At 37.8% G+C, this 19,255-nt stretch overlaps 1 protein-coding gene across 7 annotated transcripts in view; it reads right to left on the bottom strand.

The window, feature by feature from the left end:
• The window catches only part of ARL15 (ARF like GTPase 15), a 420,722-nt gene that overhangs the window by 158,261 nt on the left and 243,206 nt on the right, over positions 1–19,255 (bottom strand). For 2 of the 7 annotated variants that reach the window (XM_082455931.1, XM_082455932.1), the window contains exon 5: positions 9,131–13,236. The exons of the other annotated variants lie outside the window; for them this stretch is intronic. In XM_082455931.1, coding sequence (XP_082312057.1) covers positions 12,976–13,236 — 261 coding nt within the window. In that variant the 3' untranslated portion in view covers positions 9,131–12,975. Of the gene's footprint in view, positions 1–9,130; positions 13,237–19,255 lie in introns of those variants that run through there. 7 annotated transcript variants of the gene reach the window in all.

Raw genomic sequence — 19,255 nt, 5'->3', positions numbered from 1 at the left:
GCACCTCAATACATAAAGCAACTGCTAACAGCTATAAAAGAGGAAATCGACAGTAACACAATAGTACTGGGGGACTTTAACATGTCACTTACACCAATGGACAGATCATCCAAACAGAAAATTAATAAGGAAACACAAGCTTTAAATGACACAATAGACCAGATAGATTTAATTGATATTTAAAGGATATTCCATCCAGAAACAGCAGATTACACTTTCTTCTCAAGTGCGCATGGAACATTCTCCAGGATAGATCACATCTTGGGTAACAAATCAAACCGCAGTAAATTTAAGAAAATTGAAATCATATCAAGCATCTTTTCTGATCACAACGCTATGAGATTAGAAATGAATTACAGGGAAAAAAACGTAAAAAACACAAACACATGGAGGCTAAACAATACGTTACTAAATATCCAAGAGATCACTGAAGAAATCAAAGAGGAAATCAAAAAATACCTAGAGACAAATGACAATGAAAACACGATGATCCAAAACCTATGGGATGCAGCAAAAGCAGTTCTAAGACGGAAGTTTATGGCTATACAAGCCTACCTCAAGAAACAAGAAAAATCTCAACTAAACAATCTAACCTTACACCTAAAGGAACTAGAGAAGGAAGAACAAACAAAACCCAAAGTTAGCAGAAGGAAAGAAATCATAAAGATCAGAGAAGAAATAAATGAAATAGAAACAAAGAAAACAATAGCAAACATCAATAAAACTAAAAGCTGGTTCTTTGAGAAGATAAACAAAATTGATAAACCTTTAGCCAGACTCATCAAGAAAAAGAGGGAGAGGTCTCAAATCAATAAAATTAGAAATGAAAAAGGAGAAGTTACAACAGACACTGCAGAAATACAAAGCATCCTAAGAGACTACTACAAGCAACTCTATGCCAATAAAATGGACAACCTGGAAGAAATGGACAAATTCTTAGAAAGGTATAACCTTCCAACACTGAACCAGGAAGAAACAGAAAATATGAACAGACCAGTCACAAGTAATGAAATTGAAACTGTGATTAAAAATCTTCCAACAAACAAAAGTCCAGGACCAGATGGCTTCACAGGTGAATTCTATCAAACATTTAGAGAAGAGCTAACACCCATCCTTCTCAAACTCTTCCAAAAAACTGCAAAGGAAGGAACACTCCCAAACTCATTCTATGAGGCCGCCATCACCCTGATACCAAAACCAGACAAAGATACTACAAAAAAAGAATATTACAGACCAATATCACTGATGAATATAGATGCAAAAATCCTCAACAAAGTACTAGCAAACAGAATCCAACAACACATTAGAAGGATCATACACCACGATCAAGTGGTATTTATCCCAGGGATGCAAGGAGTCTTCAATATATGCAAATCAATGTGATACACCATATTAACAAACTGAAGAATAAAAACCATATGATCATCTCAATACATGCAGAAAAAGCTTTTGACAAAATTCAACACCCATTTATGATAAAAACTCTCCAGGAAGTGGGCATAGAGGGAACCTACCTCAACATAATAAAGGCCATATATGACAAACCCACAGCAAACATCATTCTCAAGGGTGAAAAACTGAAAGCATTTCCTCTAAGATCAGGAACAAGACAAGGATGTCCACTTTCACCACTATTATTCGACATAGTTTTGGAAGTCCTAGCCATGGCAATCAGAGAAGAAAAGGGAATAAAAGGAATACAAATTGGAAAAGAGGAAGTAAAATTGTCAGTTTGCAGATGACATGATAATATACATAGAGAATCCTAAAGATGCCACCAGAAAAGTACTAGAGCTAATCAATGAATTTGGTAAAGTTGCAGGATACAAAATTAATGCACAGAAATCTCTTGCATTCCTATACACTAATGATGAAAAATCTGTAAGAGAAATTATGGAAACACTCCCATTTACCATTGCAACAAAAAGAATAAAATACCTAGGAATAAACCTACCTAGGGAGACAAAAGACCTGTATGCAGAAAACTATAAGACACTGATGAAAGAAATTAAAGATGATATCAACAGATGGAGAGATATACCATGTTCTTGGATTGCAAGAATCAATATTGTGAAAATGACTATACTACCCAAAGCAATCTACAGATTCAATGCAATCCCTATCAAATTACCAATGGCATTTTTTACAGAACTAGAACAAATCATCTTAAAATTTGTATGGAGACACAAAAGACCCCAAATAGCGAAAGCAGTCTTGAGGGAAGAAAAAGGAGCTGGAGGAATCAGACTCCCTGACTTCAGACTATACTACAAAGCTACAGTAATCAAGATAATATGGTACTGGCACAAAAACAGAAACATAGATCAATGGAACAAGATAGAAAGCCCAGAGATAAACCCACGCACCTATGGTCAACTAATCTATGACAAAGGAGGCAAAGATATACAATGGAGAAAAGACAGTCTCTTCAATAAGTGGTGCTGGGAAAACTGGACAGCTACATGTAAAAGAATGAAATTAGAACACTCCCTAACACCATACACAAAAATAAACTCAAAATTGATTAGAGACCTAAATGTAAGACCAGCCACTATAAAACTCTTAGAGGAAAACATAGGAAGAACACCCTTTGACATAAATCACAGCAAGATCTTTTTTGATCCACCTCCTAGAGTAATGGAAATAAAAACAAAAATAAACAAATGAGACCTAATGAAACTTCAAAGCTTTTGTACAGCAAAGGAAACCATAAATAAGATGAAAAGACAACCCTCAGAATGGGAGAAAATATTTGCAAATGAATCAACGGACAAAGGATTAATCTCCAAAATATACAAACAACTCATGCAGCTCAATATTAAAGAAACAAACAACCCAATCCAAAAATGGGCAAAGACCTAAATAGACATTTCTCCAAAGAAGACATACAGATGGCCAAGAAGCACATGAAAAGCTGCTCAACATCACTAATCATTAGAGAAATGCAAATCAAAACTACAATGAGGTATCACCTCACACCAGTTAGAACGGGCATCATCAGAAAATCTACAAACAACAAATGCTGGAGAGGGTGTGGAGAAAAGGGAACCCTCTTGCACTGTTGGTGGGAATGTAAATTGATACAGCCACTATGGAGAACAATATGGAGGTTCCTTAAAAAACTAAAAATAGAAGTACCATATGATCCAGCAATCCCACTACTGGGCATATACCCAGAGAAAACCATAATTAAAAAAGACACATGCACCCCAATGTTCCTTGCAGCACTCTTTACAATAGCCAGGTCATGGAAGCAACCTAAATGCCCATCAACAGACGAATGGATAAAGAAGATGTGGTACATATACACAATGGAATATTACTCCGCCATAAAAAGGAATGAAGTTGAGTCATTTGTTGAGACGTGGATGGATCTAGAGACTGTCATACAGAGTGAAGTAAGTCAGAAAGAGAAAAACAAATATCGTATATTAACACATGTATGTGGAACCTAGAAAAATGGTACAGATGAACCGCTTTGCAGGGCAGAAGTTGAGACACAGATGTAGAGAACAAACGTATGGACACCAAGGGGGGAAAACCGCAGTGGGGTGGGGATGGTGGTGTGCTGAATTGGGCGATTGGGATTGACATGTATACACTGATGTGTATAAAATTGATGACTAATAAGAACCTGCAGTATAAAAACAAACAAACAAAAAAAACAACTAATACTAAACTTTCTTTGGGTTATTTGTATGGAAATATGTTAATATAAATGTTTCAGACATTACATGAAATTTCTGAAAATCTTACATGTTCTGGTATAATGTTATAAGTCATAATTCTAGTTATTACTTTAAAATGTATATCTCAGAAATAACTAAATTTCCTTGTCAATTGCATTATTATGAACTTTCATCAAATCTTTAACCGTGGTCATTTTTAAGTCTTTTGTCATTTACAGACACTTCTGGGTGTACTCTGATGATTTTGCATAAATGTTCCTATAAAAGGGTTTCATCTTCAAGGAATTCATGGAAAAGACTCTGACAAGTACAGGTTTCTGGTAACTGACTATACTGCTGAACTGAATGAATAAGCATTTTCAGAACTCTAATGGAAAACTGATGAATTCATAAAAGTGCTAACAAAAGATCAAGATGAAAAAAAAATTAATTACATGGGACTGAGTGAACTGATGAGGATGATTATAATTGTTGTGACTTTCTGTTTGAATAAAAAAAAAAAATCCCACAAGGACTCAGAGGCAAAAAATATACAAATCAATTTTCACTGCAAAGTAAAGGAGCTGTTACAGTGGAGGATTACTGGACTGAACGTCAATATTATGACATAGTATGAGTGTGTTTCGTGTTTGGTAATTGCAATCATTGTTGCTTTTGTTGTGGTCATCCATTTACAATGCTTGGTGTCAGTTTATTTATCTCTTGTAAAAATAAAATACAGTGTGTGTGTGTGAGAAAAAAAAAAAGAAATATGAGTTACTGATCAAGAAGCGAGTTAAAGGACAGAAATTTCCTTTAGGAAATGATCTCCATGGACAAGATGATAGAAATCATGGAAATAAGGAGTTCGCCAATTAGATTGACCTTCCAAAAGTCTTTCTTCGGTTCTAGCAAGGAGATTTCTATTTTTTTTTTTAAATTAAGACTACATTTTCATCATGGAGAAAGGGAATACTTACCACCATGGGCTAGGTACTGTTAGACATATTGTGTATATTATTGCATTTAATACGGCACTGCAAATAAGGTCTAACTATTATTTTTACTTTATAAACAGTGACTATGAAACCTGGAAAAATTAAAATCATTTAGTCTCTCAGTAACAGTAAATTCTATATTGTCATGCTCATTGCATCTTGACAGCTGGTTCACTCATTCATTCATTCATTCTATTTACTGATTTATTCATGAAATGTATTAAGCAAGTAATATGTGCCTTTGACATATAAAAGTTTCCTGCAAGTACATGATTTGGATAGGTTGCAAATCTGCAATTTCCAATCCAAGCTGCTTTGATTTTTTTAAAAATTAAATTATTTATTTATTTATTTTTGGCTGCACTGGGTCTTCGTTGTTGCGCGCGCAGCTTTTCTCTAGCTACAGTGAGCGGGGGCTACTCTTCGTTGCGGTGCGCGGGCTTCTCATTGCGGTGGCTTCTCTTGTTGCGGATCACGGGCTCTAGGCGTGCAGGCTTCAGTAGTTGTGGCGCACGGGCTTCAGTAATTGTGGCTCATGGGTTCTAGAGTGCAGGCTCAGTAGTGGTGGCGCATGGGCCCAGTTGCTCCGTGGCATGTGGGATCTTCCTGGATCCAGGGCTCCAACCCATGTCCCCTGCATTGGCAGCCAGATTCTAAACCACTGTGCCACCAGGTAAGTCCCAAGCTGCTTTGATTTTTGAATTTAGAAACAGGTCATCTCAAATCAAGTTACATTTTGAATTCAAGAGAGGGAAAAGATGCAATTTTTAGAGAAAATTGTTATTTTTTAAATACTGATCTAGATCTTGTTAGTAATATCTTTAACATTACATTTGTTAATCTCCACAAATATTAGTTAATATCACATAATAAGACATTTGATAATTTCAAATTTCTATTCTTTTTAATTTCACATAATTTTATTTTAAACTACTTTTAACAAATTTAAGGCAATTTTGGATTTAAGATGTCCTTTTTGGTTTTGTTCATTTTAAAATGCACCTCTCTGGCCAAAATTTTGGTAAGCCAAATTTCAGACTAAGAACACACTTTAGAAGTTTCCTCAATAATTCAGAATGATTGCAGTAAACCCAGTTATATCACTACATGTTAGCTCAAGGATTTGGCTATTCAGCAAGTTACATCATGTTCCTGGAAACGTAACTGCTGGGAACCAGTGAAAGCCTGGTTCACCATCGCTTGCCTGCACTGATTATGGCATTCCTATCCCCAACACCAGTAGTATAACTTAGTTCCCTGGACATAGAACACGAAGCAGATCTTTAATAACTGGACACACCATGAGGTCTAACTATAGTTTCGTAACAAAGCCGATTGCTTGAAAATCTAGACTGGAAAAGCATTGGGGCCAGGAACTATTCCCTTTTCATAACCTTTATCTAAATTTGTTAAATCGAACTCCTAAATTCTCCTTAAGTTTCTAGTTCTGTATCCTATTCTATTCATTTAGTACAGGCATAAAATCAGGTACATCCTATCAGATACAGATTGTTTAAAGCAATATGCAAGGGCAATTTTATTATGTGTCAAATAGAGATCATTTACTTTAGGCTAAATAAGTCAAGAATCAAAGAGAAAAAGAAAAAAAAGAAACGACCTTATCTTGGTTATTATTTCAGTTTCGGCTATTTAGTCTTTAGGTCACAGAAATAGGGTGGGAGCTGAGTGGAGCCTGCCAAGGCTGTATATTCAGAAACTCTTCTGCATCTGCCTCCCAGTCAACAATAAGCAATGAATTTTAGTCACTATTTCTCTGTGTAATTCCTCACTGGGATGAAAAGAGCTAACTCACTTGAAGGAAACGCTAAAAACAGAATAAAAGAACAGTCACTTTTCTAGGCCCAAATAAGTTCTATAGTTCTTTCTCTCCTACTTGACTGGTATTTCCTGCATTACCTATGAGTGACTTCTCTCCCCATACAAGGGTACTTATTAGAGTAAGATTACATCTGTAATCAAAAGAACAGTATGAAATATCTAAACTTTCATATAGTTCACTGTTTCCAGGGGGATTGAGAATAAAAGATTTATAAAGGAAAGAATGACTAAAACCCAATATTCTTTTTTTTTCATACTATTGAAATTTTATTTATTTATTTCAAGAAATAGAATTTTGTAACTATTAGGTAGTAAGCTCCCTGAGGGATGAAAGGAAATAAAAGAAGTAGGTCTTACCCACAAGGAGCATACGATTAGATTAAAAATAGGATAAAAGGGGCTTCCTTGGTGGCACAGTGGTTGGGAGTCTGCCTGCCAATGCAGGGGACACGGGTTCGAGCCCTGGTCTGGGAGGATCCCACATGCCGCGGAGCAACTAGGCCCGTGAGCCACAACTACTGAGCCTGCGCATCTGGAGCCTGTGCTCCGCAACAAGAGAGGCCGCGATAGTGAGAGGCCCGCGCACTGCGATGAAGAGTGGCCCCCGCTTGCCGCAACTAGAGAAAGCCCTCGCACAGAAATGAAGACCCAACACAGCCATAAATAAATAAAAATTTTTAAAAAAAAGGATAAAAGAGTTTCATCATAAAAAATAGTGCAAAATACATAACAGTTTGAAAGAAAAACAGAGAAGACCCAGGCATTATAGGATTAGTCACCAGATTAAAGACACAGGCAATAGAGTGTTCCAGGAATTTGGAGAAGGAAATGATCACTTTAAAATGGTTAGTCAAAAAAGTCATAGAAGAGATGGGATTGATTTTACTGCTTTTTAAAGACTGGGCTACATTTAGATAGGTAGATAAAGGGCAGGAGACAAGCCACATAGCGGGGGACCTATGGCTTATCGGGGAATAGCAGATAAGCCGGTTTGGATGCAACAGAGTTTAGCGAGGTGAGGAGCAGAGGGGAGGATGGCACAGAGGCTGCCCAGCTGCGCAGGCCTGGAAAGCCACACGCGGGAGTCTGGACCTTTCTCGGGGAGTGCTCACCATGCCCCAGGACTACATCAAACGCTTTACGTTTCTGTGCTCATGTTTTCATCTCTCAGTAACCCAGAGAACTAGGTATTTGAGTCAGGAGGCTCACAGCGATGAACAGACCTGCTCATTAGCCAAGGAGCCAAAACCTCAGACTCTGACTCACAAAGTCAATGCTCTTGCCAGTGGGGACATGGAATTTTTTGAATGAGGAGTGATGTGAACAATTTAGTATTCTAGAAAGTATAGTCTAGACGGATGGTGTTGAGGGACTGAATTGAAGAGAACTGTCAAGAGTAGTTTCACAAACGGTTCAGAAATATACAGGAGTTTGACTGGTTCACCTAACCGTGAAAGAGATCAGTGGGGTTAGACTAATACCAGTACGGCAAAATTAAAAAATCAGTATTTCTGCCATGTTTCTCTCTATGTGCTGGCCTCCATCTCTCCTACTGTGTGTTGAATGTCTACCTCCATCATGGCGGTGAGGGAAGGAGGAAGAAAGGAGCAAACAGCTTATAGCCACCACTGAGAAAGTGAAGACCCCCCCCCCTAACATCTATGAATAAATTTTCAGGAAAGGATTCTGATTGGCCATCTTTGTGGCCAGGAGGTAGAGTAATGAAACTGATAGTACAGCAGAATTTTAAAAAATTGTGAAGGGGGTAGTGCCCCAGAAGAATACGGGATGCTGTTCAGAAAATACTGAAGAAGAGTTGCTGGAAAGACAACATTCTACAACCAGTAAACACTGAAGGCAAACTAGATCACCAGGAAAGAATAAAGTCTTCCGTGATGGAAGACCACAGAAATGGCCTGGATCATGCATTTAACTGTGCTATCCTGAGTTAATTCCTTATCACATAATTGAGTTTGAATTTTTATTTGCAGATATGTTAAAGTTATACAAGCATTGCTCATCATGCAAATGCTAAGATAATTTCCAAATTTATCCTACATCTTTCTCTACTGGCTCACATGTCCTGTTTTTAGTAATTATTTTGGAAAAGATGATTTCAGTTTTGTTTCCCACAGGTTTTTATAATATACTACTTTCATACTCAATTACCTTTCAATTAAAATTCTGTATTGCATCATATCTGTATTCTTCTTTCTCCCAGCCTTCCCCAAAGGAACCACTGGCCTTTTATCAGGGTGACTGTGCAATGGGGAAAAGGAAATATAAGACCTTTCAGAGATTACTGGGCAGTGGCTCTGAACTAACACTGATTACAAGAGACCAAAACATCTCTGTGGCTCACCAGTCAGGGTAGGGACTTATGGAGGTCAGGTGATCAATTGGATTCTAGCTCAGGCTGTCTCATAGTGGGTATAGTGGGTCTCCAAACCCAATGTGAAGTTATTTTCCTACTTCTGGAATGCATAACAGGAATAGACAAACCCCCAACAACAGGCAGAATCCCCATATTGGTGGGAATGTAGAATCTATCTTATATTCTGATCTTTACCTTCCATTTGGAGTGGTGAAACTTACATATTTGGTCTATCTGTTCAGAATTAGTCCTTTGAATTTTAAAGGTAACTGCCTATAATGTCTATATATACCTCTAAAGATACAGACATACAGAGGCATATATTATAATGCTTCTAAAATATCTCAAATAATACCCTCATGGTATTGGATATACCAAGAAAGTGGGTGTTCCACTTTTTCCCAAGATTATTTTATAAGCATCTGGAACCTAATTCAATGAAAGAAACAGTGGTGATTTTTAGATTCCACAATGGCAGATAAACCGTGTAATGAAACATCATTTTTAAACTCTAGCTTGCACTTTGTCCTTGTGAACAACTTGCTTCCAATAAGAACGAGGAGACAAGTTGAAGCCAGCGATTACTGGAATGGACCCCTTTATTGGTATGTTCAGATGGCACAGTGCTACATCTTTCCTCTTCCCCCACATCCCCGTAGCCATGTGCAGGAAATTTTCTTCTTTTGTTGGTTAACACTTTTCTTCATCTGGATTGCCTTCAACTATGTGACAACAAAGAACTCAAGCACCAAAATAGCAGCAGCTACATATCCTCTGTATGACAGTGTAATTTCTTCTGCCTTAAGGCTGTGTCTAGCACTGAAATCATAGTCTGTTTACTTCGATCTGGTGCTACATTACCCTGGGAGGGATTTAACTCTTCCTTATAAACACACAGGGGAATGATCTCTCGGCTCTGCTTAACTTAGAATCGGAGATGAAATTGCGCAGTTCTTTTTGCTGCTGACCTAACCATGCCATTGAGCAAAAATTTACATTCTAACTTTATTAGACAAGGAAGAGTACTGTGCTGTCTCTTAAAATGCTCAGCAGTACAATTATTAGAACCAATGCAGAAAAGTTTTGGTGGCTAATGAGTCCAGGAAATTAATCTTGAAGGTTTCCCATTTGACTTGAGAGTTTAGTTTCCTCTTTAGATGTTTTTGCTAGGGAATCAGCACTTCTCCATTAAAGAGTTTTACAAAAGAAATTTCGGTGCAGGACAGTGTGTGTGTGTGTGTGTGTGTGTGTGTGTATGCTTCAAGCTGTGCTGATTATCCAAACATTCTAAGTGATTTTGTTCCTTTATAAACCAGTATTCTATAATCTCTCTTTTAGAAAAAGTCAGTCATTGTTAACACACTCTCTGTTTTACCCATAATTACCTAGTAATCTCCAGGTCTACTGGATTCTACTTGTGAGACATCTTTTTCAGCTGTTCCCCCTTTTCCATTCCCAATTCTATCTTTTAGGTTCTTATAATCTCTTATCTGAACTTTTAGAAGAGTCTACTGACTTAATTCTCTCCTTTTGGTCTTTTCCTACAAGTTAATTTTCTAAATTATGAGTAAATATCACAATCCAGTTTAAAGGACTTCTATAAGTCCTGCCACACGGTGATTCATGGAAGTATCCCAAATACACACAACAGTTCCTGGCACAAAACACTTGACAAATATTTGTTTAATGAATGAATGAGCTCTCCACTGCTGGGGGTATGGAAACAACCGTATTTATTGAGCATCTCCTATGTGCTTCACAAGTCTCTACTTATTGATCTCTACCTAACTATGCCATTTTCATTAAATTCTCACAAAAAACAGGTGAGGTAGATATTAACATTCTCATTTTCAGTATGAAGAATTCGAGGCCCCAAGAGATTATATAACTTTCCCAAAGTCACAAGACTAATAAATAGCAAATAGGAGTTTGAAGTTAAGCCTGAATTCTTAATTTAATCAGCCCTTGTACCTACAGCATGAAACTCAAAGTTTTTTCCTCCTCCCTTGTTTTGTTTTAATATTTTATCCCATTATCTGACACACACAAAAGAAGATATGCAACACATACAAATTATAGAGTCTTTAAAAAAAAGAAAAAAAGCAACGTGATTTAAAAAAAAAACGGGCAGAAGACATGAATGGTACCTCACCAAATAGGAAACTAAGCATAGTAAAAGGTGTTCAACATAATTTGACATTAGGGAGTTGCAAATTAAAACAACAAGGAGATAGCATTACACATTTATGAAAATGGCTAAAGCCAGAACACAAACACCACCAACTGCTGGTGAAGATGCAAAGCAAAAGTAGTTCTCATTCATTGATGGTGAGAATGCACAATTGTACCATCATTTTGGAAGACCGTTTGGCAGTTTCTTACAAAATTAAATATAGTCTTAACATAAGACCAAGCACTCGTGCTCCTAGACAATTACTCAACTGATGTGAAAACTTATGTTCCTATAAAAGCCTACGTGCAAATGTTTATAGCAACTTTATGTACAATTGTAAAAACTGGAAGCAACCAAGATGTCCTTCGATAACTGAACTGATTAACTGTTGTACAGTCGTACAATGGAGTATTATTCAGTGATAAAAAGAAATGAGCTATCAAACCACAACAGGACATGGGTCAATCTTAAATGCATATTGCTAAATAAAAGAAGCCAGTCTGAAAAGGCTATGTACTGTATGATTCCAATTATGTGATATTTTGGAAGAGGCAAAAAGAGAGTAACGATCAGTGGTTGCCAGGGCTTCAAAAATGGGAGAGTTGAGTAAATAAAACATGGGGGATTTTTTATGAAGGTGAGACTATTCTGTGTGATACTGTAAATCTAGATAATAAGGCATTATTTGTCAAAATCCATAGAGCTTTATAGCATGAAGTAAATTTTAATGTATGCAAATTAAAAAAAATCAACTAGAAGGTCAAGAGATCCTAGGATGGAATGCAGAGAGTGACAAAAGAATCTAAGTGCATTAAAAATGTATGAAACAACCTCATTAAAGGGTGTGGAGGCATAAGATGAACTAAATAACTTTGGAAATAAGTAGTCTGTAAGACTAAAAGCAAAAGGAACTGTACATAAGAATTATACTCTAGTTGATAGAGTTGTTTCTCGCAGGGGTGTAGATGGACAAATTTGAAACCTCTATACATGTATACAGAATAGAATAATTACATAAACTGATGATGGATGGTGGGAGCTAGGTTTCTCACTGTTGGAGCTAGAGGCTACACATAAGCAAGGGTAAAAGGCTAGCATGATTTACATGGAAATGAATTAGAGCTGAATCAGTGTGAACTCATATTTAGTTTATTATAGATACAGAAGGTTATGTATGAAAATATCTACAGATATATATATATGTGTGTGGGTTAGTACACACATATACATTGCCTTGTTCTGTCAACTGGAGGGCTTAGAAGCAACAATACCCCAGCAGCAATGAGCTCGTGGAGCGTCCAGATCTTGGCATCTGCTCTCCAATGAAAGGAACCAGGGGCTCCTTAGAGAAATGGCTGATTCCAGGGCTGGGGCAGGAAATATACAAAATGAGTCTGGAGCATCTTGGAGAGCCAGGAAGTGCCAGAAACCCAAAAAAAAAACCAAAAAAAGTCACAATGACCAGGGTATGTCGAAGGGACAGAAAGAGCCAAATAAAGGGACTCCCCAAGGCACAAACTGGAACAGTTTGAGCAACAAAATAGTGTTGGATTGTAATCCAAAGTATGAACATCCATGAATATCCATGTATCATTATATCCATACTGATATAATTGAATAGATAAAAATGAGGGAGACAAATTTCTCTTGCAGAAGGATTCCAAATAATTTATGTAGGTACTCCATTCTTTCTTTTTTTTTTCATTGAAGTATATATAGTTGATTTACAATGTTGTGTTAGTTTCAGGTGTACACTACAGTGATTCAGACATATATATATATATATATTTATTTATTTATTTATTTATTTTTTCAGATTCTTTTCCCTTATAGGTTATTGCAAAATATTGAGTATAATTCCCTGTGCTATATATAGAGTAGGTCCTTTTGATTATCTACTTTATATATAGTAGTGCGTCTAGGTTAATTTACCCCTCCCCACCCCTCTCCCCTCTGGAAACCATGAGTTTGTTTTCTTCTGTGGCTCTGTTTCTGTTTCGTAGATAAGTTCATTGGTACCGTTTTTGAGATTCCACTTGTAAGTGATGTCACATGGTGCTTGTCTCTCTGTCTGGCTTTTACCTCACTGAGTATGCTAACCTCTGGGTCCAGCCATGCTGCTGCGTTCTTAAGGAGATGGGGTATAACTCCTCCTTTCTTCAGCACGGCTGCGCATGGGGCTTCCTTCCGAAGAGGACAGTATGAAAAGGGGGAAAAAGAATAACCACAGTGGAGAAACCTGACAAACAGTACCTCAGCCAGGTGATCAAAGCTCACATCAACAATGGCAGGACATGTTAATAGTACGCACCTTTGACATGATTTGATGTGGCACTTTACCACTGTGAGCTTCCTCCTAAGTCTAATCATGAGAAAAGGTATTAGGTAAAAACTAAGGAAACCTGTCTGAGTAAAGTATGAACTTTAGTTAATAACAATGTATCAATATTGGCTCATTCCCTGTGACAAGTATACCACAGGTAAGATGTTAACAATAAGGGAAACTGAGTATGGGACACACAGAACATTCTGTACTATCTTTGCAATAATTTTGTGAATCTAAAATTGAAAATTTATTTAAATAATAAATACCTATGTATTTATGAATGTACATATGAACATGCTTATGAACATACCACCCAATCAAGAACTAGAACATTATCCTGTAAACTTGCATCCATTATCTGTGCTCCCTCCCTCTCCCTTCTCCTGTCTACATGCCTCCTCCTCCCCGTTACAAAAATCACTGTGCTGACTTTTGTGTTTATTACTTCTTTCCTTGCTTTGGTATAGTCTTACCATACATGCATGCGGCTATACCTTTAACAGTTTTACTCAGTTTTGAGCTTTATAAAAAGAGCACTGTACTTTATACTGTCTTCTGAGATTTGCACCAGTAGATAATTTATAAGAAAGTTTATTATAGTACTGTTTATAAGAGCAAAATCTACAAACAAATGTCCCAGAACAGATCCATGAATAAGTAAATTGCAGTTATTTACACAATCACAATGAAATATTACACAAAAGTGAAGAATATGAACTATATACAACAATGTGGGTGAACTCTAAGACAATGTTGAGTGAAAAAAAGGTAAAGGCTTTCATCTGGTGTAGAAGGCCCTTTGCCAAAAGGCTGCAGTCAACCTCATCTATCTCACTTCTTCAAAAATATTTGTTGAATTAGCAAAAGAGTAGAGTCTTCTCACATTTGTCAAGTTTACACTTATACAAAAGGAGTAAGGGATAGTGTGGAAACAGTATATGATAATGCAGTGTTATTATGGATCCCAAACTGGGGTTCACATAGGAGTTCTGCATGTGAACACTTGGTGGCCTTGGACAAGTGGCTTAGCCACTCAAAATCCCATGTGAAACTTGGGGATAATAATATCACACTGACACGGTTATTGACTTTAGTAAGCTATGTTTGTGAAGAATTTAACCCAATAGTGGTAGCCATTATTACTACCAATAATAAAAGCCATAAACAGAGTGGGGGGGGGAGGGGCCTTAAAGAACATCTGAGTCAAATCCCTCAACTGAAGAAACTGATAACTGGAGGGCTTCGGGGAGATGCCAGAGGCCACCTGGCCTCCTGAGGAAGGAGTGTGGTGTGATGGAACGTTCACGTACCGTGTCATACAACATACCTGACTTTGAGTCCGGCTCTGTCACTTACTAGTTAAATGTCCTTAGGCAGATTATTAAATTTTCTGAACATCAATTTCCTCTGAGTATAAGAGGATAACAAACACCTAGCTCACCGAACAGTTCTGAGGATGAAATGGGAAGCTATGCTTATGTAGTAGGCCTCTGATGACAATGATAATGTGATGTGCACACACACCCGGAATGATGCAATGACCAATTAATGAAGTGGCAGAAAGAAAGTTTTGGAATGAAGAAATGTACAGTTTCACCAAAAAAGAAGATAGAAATCATTTTAAAAGGGAGATTAAATTTTAGGAAAAGTGGTTTACAGTCAGCCTGAAGTAAGAACAGAACCTTGTAAATATCAGTCAGTAAAATACTGTGGGATCTTTAGGAGTAAGAGATGTTTATAAAACTAAACATTATTGTTCATCTTGCCCTCTCTTCTAACTGGCTTGTCTTTACACTTTCCAGTATTCTCCCTCTGATACTCCTGGAGCAGATCCGAAGGAAACGAATGTTCTCTCTGAAGCCTCTAAAAGGTTATCAACACAGTTTTCCTTCAGAAACGAAAACCTGACAATGGGCAACAAATTTCGAGGCGATGAAACAGGTGTTAACACAGAACTATGCCATTGTTTAAAAGGAACATTTTATTACCAGTATGCTCTTTTCCTTTGTGTTTGGTTATTTACTAAACAGGGGCTCATCTCTCATTATTAATGAAACAGTAGCCTACTCAAATTGCAATGGACCCGACAGACAGAAGTCGTATGTCACTATTTAAATCATAGGATGGTCTCCCAATCCCTATAATTTCATAGTATATGAAGATACCGGGAAACCGTGAAAAATACACAGCGCCATTTTCCCTCCCTTTCCTCTTATTTACTGGTTCCCTTAGTTCTAGTCAAGGCTAGTCAAGACTAATTTTTTTTTTTTTTGGTGCCCAAACCTAGGAATGAACCAGGAAACTTACAAAGACTGATTTTTAAAAAGGTCCCTCACACTTCATTTTTTCCTCAGAGTCTTCAGCTTGGCTGTTTTACATGAGTTATTTATTAATGAAACAAATATTTCTTGAACCCTAGTTTATACCAGGCATTGTTCTGGCTGACAGGGACCAAAAAAAAAAAAAAAAAAATGGAGACCTTTAAACTTGGTTATTATTTTCAATTTTGGCTATTTAGTCTTCAAGAGCTTAACATTCTCATAGGGGTGAGATAAGGAATAAACTAACAAATGCTACGTGATATGCGAGAAGGTAATAAGTGCTGTGAAGAGGAAAACAGTAAAGAAGCCAGAGAGTGATTGGGGGCAGGGGCCTCAGGAAAGCCCTCTTCAATAAGGTGACAACCGAGGAAGCTCCTTAAGGCAGCGAGCCATGGGGGTGCCTGAGCACAGGGAACTGCCGGAGCAGAAGCTCTCAGCTGAGCTTATACTTGTCATGTTCAAGGAGCAGGAAGAGGACAGCGTGGCTGGAGTTGATGGAACAAAAGGTGAAAAGCTAGAAGATGAAGTCAGGGAGATGACAGAACCCAGACCACACAGAGCTTCTGCTCTTACCATGGCGAGCCACGGGAGAGTGTTGACGTTGTGATCTGACTCATTTTTAAAAGCGGATTCACTTTGTTATAAAGCAGAAACTAACACACCACTGTAAAGCAATTATACTCCAATAAAGATGTTAAAAAAAAAAAAAAAGCTTCCTGGAGAAAGCAGAGCGTAGAAGAGTAAAGGGGTGGGCATCAGGGAGAAGGTCAGAGACCATCAGTATTGCATGCAAGAAATGCTGGTGGGAGCAGGGCAGCTGGCGAGATGTGATTGCGTCCCGAATACAATTTGAAGGAATAATTTTAATGGCACACCCCTTTACATTCATCATGACATATTCCTTCCTTAAATCCAGTCCAAAACCTGTGTATATGTATAGCTGATTCATTTTGCTGTGCAGTAGAGGCTAACACAGCAATGTAAAGCAACTATACTCCAACAAAAATTAAAACAAACAAACAAGACCTACCTCCTCAAGAAAAGGCTTTATATAACTCTATGATCTCCAAGCCACTCACATAATTCCTCCTACTCTTGCTGATTCTATACTTGTAGTTGCTGTTTTACTTGTACAAAATAAAGGTCACTGTTGTCTCAGCCTAACGGAAACACAGGAATTATTAAAATGACCAAGTGACAGGATACGGCTACTCTTAAGGAATGACAGTGGGGCAGGCTTAAAGGCTCAAAGAACTAGAAAATTTAGAGAAACTGCCTCTTGTCCATACAGGTGCCCCCTTCATACACCATCTTCACGGTGAAGTAAAACAACCTTGAACAGGTTGTGAGATCAGCCAAAATTGATCTTTCGGGTCTTCCAGTGTTTTCTCAGATTTGGCATTCAACATAGTGCATGGACTTTAATTTTCAAGTGACAGCTTAACCAGTTGTATTTAAATAATGGCATGAACTTGTTCATATTCATCACTTGGTTAGAAGACCACAATTCATTGGTATTACAGCATTTATACAAAAACACAGAGACAGAAAACAATATTCCATTTTCCCTGGATGTATGTAAAATGTGACAGAGTATGCCGAAAGGTTTGGAAAGATAGATACTAAAGTCTCAATAATAGTTACCTCTAAGGAGGGATAGCAGGAACCAGGTTTCGTGGAAAAGCAGAACAATGAAAGGAGACTTGGGCTCTGTAGAAATGTCTCACCTATTTTGGAGAATAAGTCATTGTCTCTCTGTAGAGTTAATTTTTTAAAGGATCCATGTTAGTTATCTGACTCCTTCAGCACTACTGATTTGGACAGTAGCCATTAAAGTACGGGAAAAAACGGGGTTGTGAAGAACTAATGCTTGGATTTCATATTCTACTTCTAATCAAATATTGGAGGTAGTTAAAAAGTTCTTTTCAAAGCTGTGATTTTGTGTAGACACATTTATAACAGATTTTAATTCATGAAAAGAACACTGGCTATGCTCACAACCTTTTGGACCTTTGATAATGATGAACATACATTTTCTTAACAAGTGAGACTCTATCAGGCTCTATACCGGGAAAAAATCCAGCAAGAAGGCTGAGTTAACAGAGAATAGAAGTTGGGCTCCGGAATGAATAAAACGGACATGACAACAGTCAAACCTGGAAGCCCATGAGAAGAACTTGGAAGAAGGAAATAAAATGGCCACTGGAGGATGCAAATTTTAGTAGCAGCTAAAGGTACAGGAATCCAGGACTCGAACAGTCTATAGTTTCTAGAAGTAGTTCCTCTGAGGGTGCTTGTTTTTTTTTGTTTGTTTAAATTCCTAGTTGTGCAATCTAATTTCCTCAGCTCTCACAGTAATCCTTCCACAATAGAATCATTTCACACAACTTCAAAAGGAAATTTTTTCCTACATGAGGCAGAGGATGGCAGGAAGAGGAAAAAAAAAAAAAACTAAACAACAAGTAACAGCTGATAAAAATCCTGCAGAAGGCAGGGCATCACGAGTCTTGCATGTTCAACTGGCTTATGCCCTGAAGGACTATGGGCCGGCTACACATTAGGGGGTCTGTGGAGTAACAGACAGACATTTCCTAGGAAATATCAGGACAGTGCAGTTTTCACTGTGTTGCCAAACTGATCTGGGAAACACATACCAGACTTGGAGGTGCAAATGAACTTCTTTATCCCTGTGCTTCCCTGTGTACATCATGTCCCCACTCATTCTGCCAGCCTGACTGTCCAACTTGCAGACTGACATAAAGCAGCACACCTGGTACAGTTACCTGAGAGGTGAAACCAAAACTTTACATGCGTGGGGCTTTCTCACACAGCAGGGTGGTCAGCAGGAAGGCCACAAAACCTGTATTTAGTTCCTTTTACAACTTCTGACTTTGTTGTTGGCGAACACTGACACACATGACAAGCTCCACTCCCGATTCAATAATGGGAACTCATTTTTTTTGTTATCATGTTTCCCTCGAAACTTAAGTGAGTTAGCATAGCTCATTATTTTTTCACCCAAAGGGTTTGCCTGCTACTTCTTGTTTTTATCTCAATTAATTTTGTGTCTGCCGGACTAACACAAATTACCACTTCCCTGTCTTGCACTTTTGATTTAAAAATAAAGCTAATTTCGGAGGTGTTTAAAGCTTTATTAATATTTATATGGCCGTTAGTGGCGGCTATGAGGTTAGCAAGCTTCTTTTTAAAATTAGAAATTCTCCTTCCAATACTGTCTCTGGGCTGCAGCTCTCCTACTCTGACCACATCATTTTTAACATTTTTCTTAGGGCACAAAGCAGAACTTCACATAAGGTCACAGAAAAGTTGGTTTTGGTTTTCCCACCATTTGTCTTGCCCATTCTGCTCAATGAGTCAGACTCACATAATACGTTTCTTTCTCTGACTTTCTTCAGAAATTCAGAGACAGCACTTTCTCCCACAAAAGCGTATGGGTGCTGTGTAACCACCAAGCACTATTCTTTACCATCTGTTTCCCCTCCTCCAACCTGAACTTGGACTGGGCAAGTCAAAAAGAAGTGCCGCAAGTTTTCTA

The sequence above is a fragment of the Balaenoptera physalus genome (genome assembly GCF_965194825.1).
Source record: "Balaenoptera physalus genome assembly, chromosome: 3".
Classification (NCBI taxonomy): domain Eukaryota; kingdom Metazoa; phylum Chordata; class Mammalia; order Artiodactyla; family Balaenopteridae; genus Balaenoptera; species Balaenoptera physalus.
Note: the sequence above shows the minus strand (reverse complement) of the source record. Positions and strands in the feature narration are given on the sequence as shown.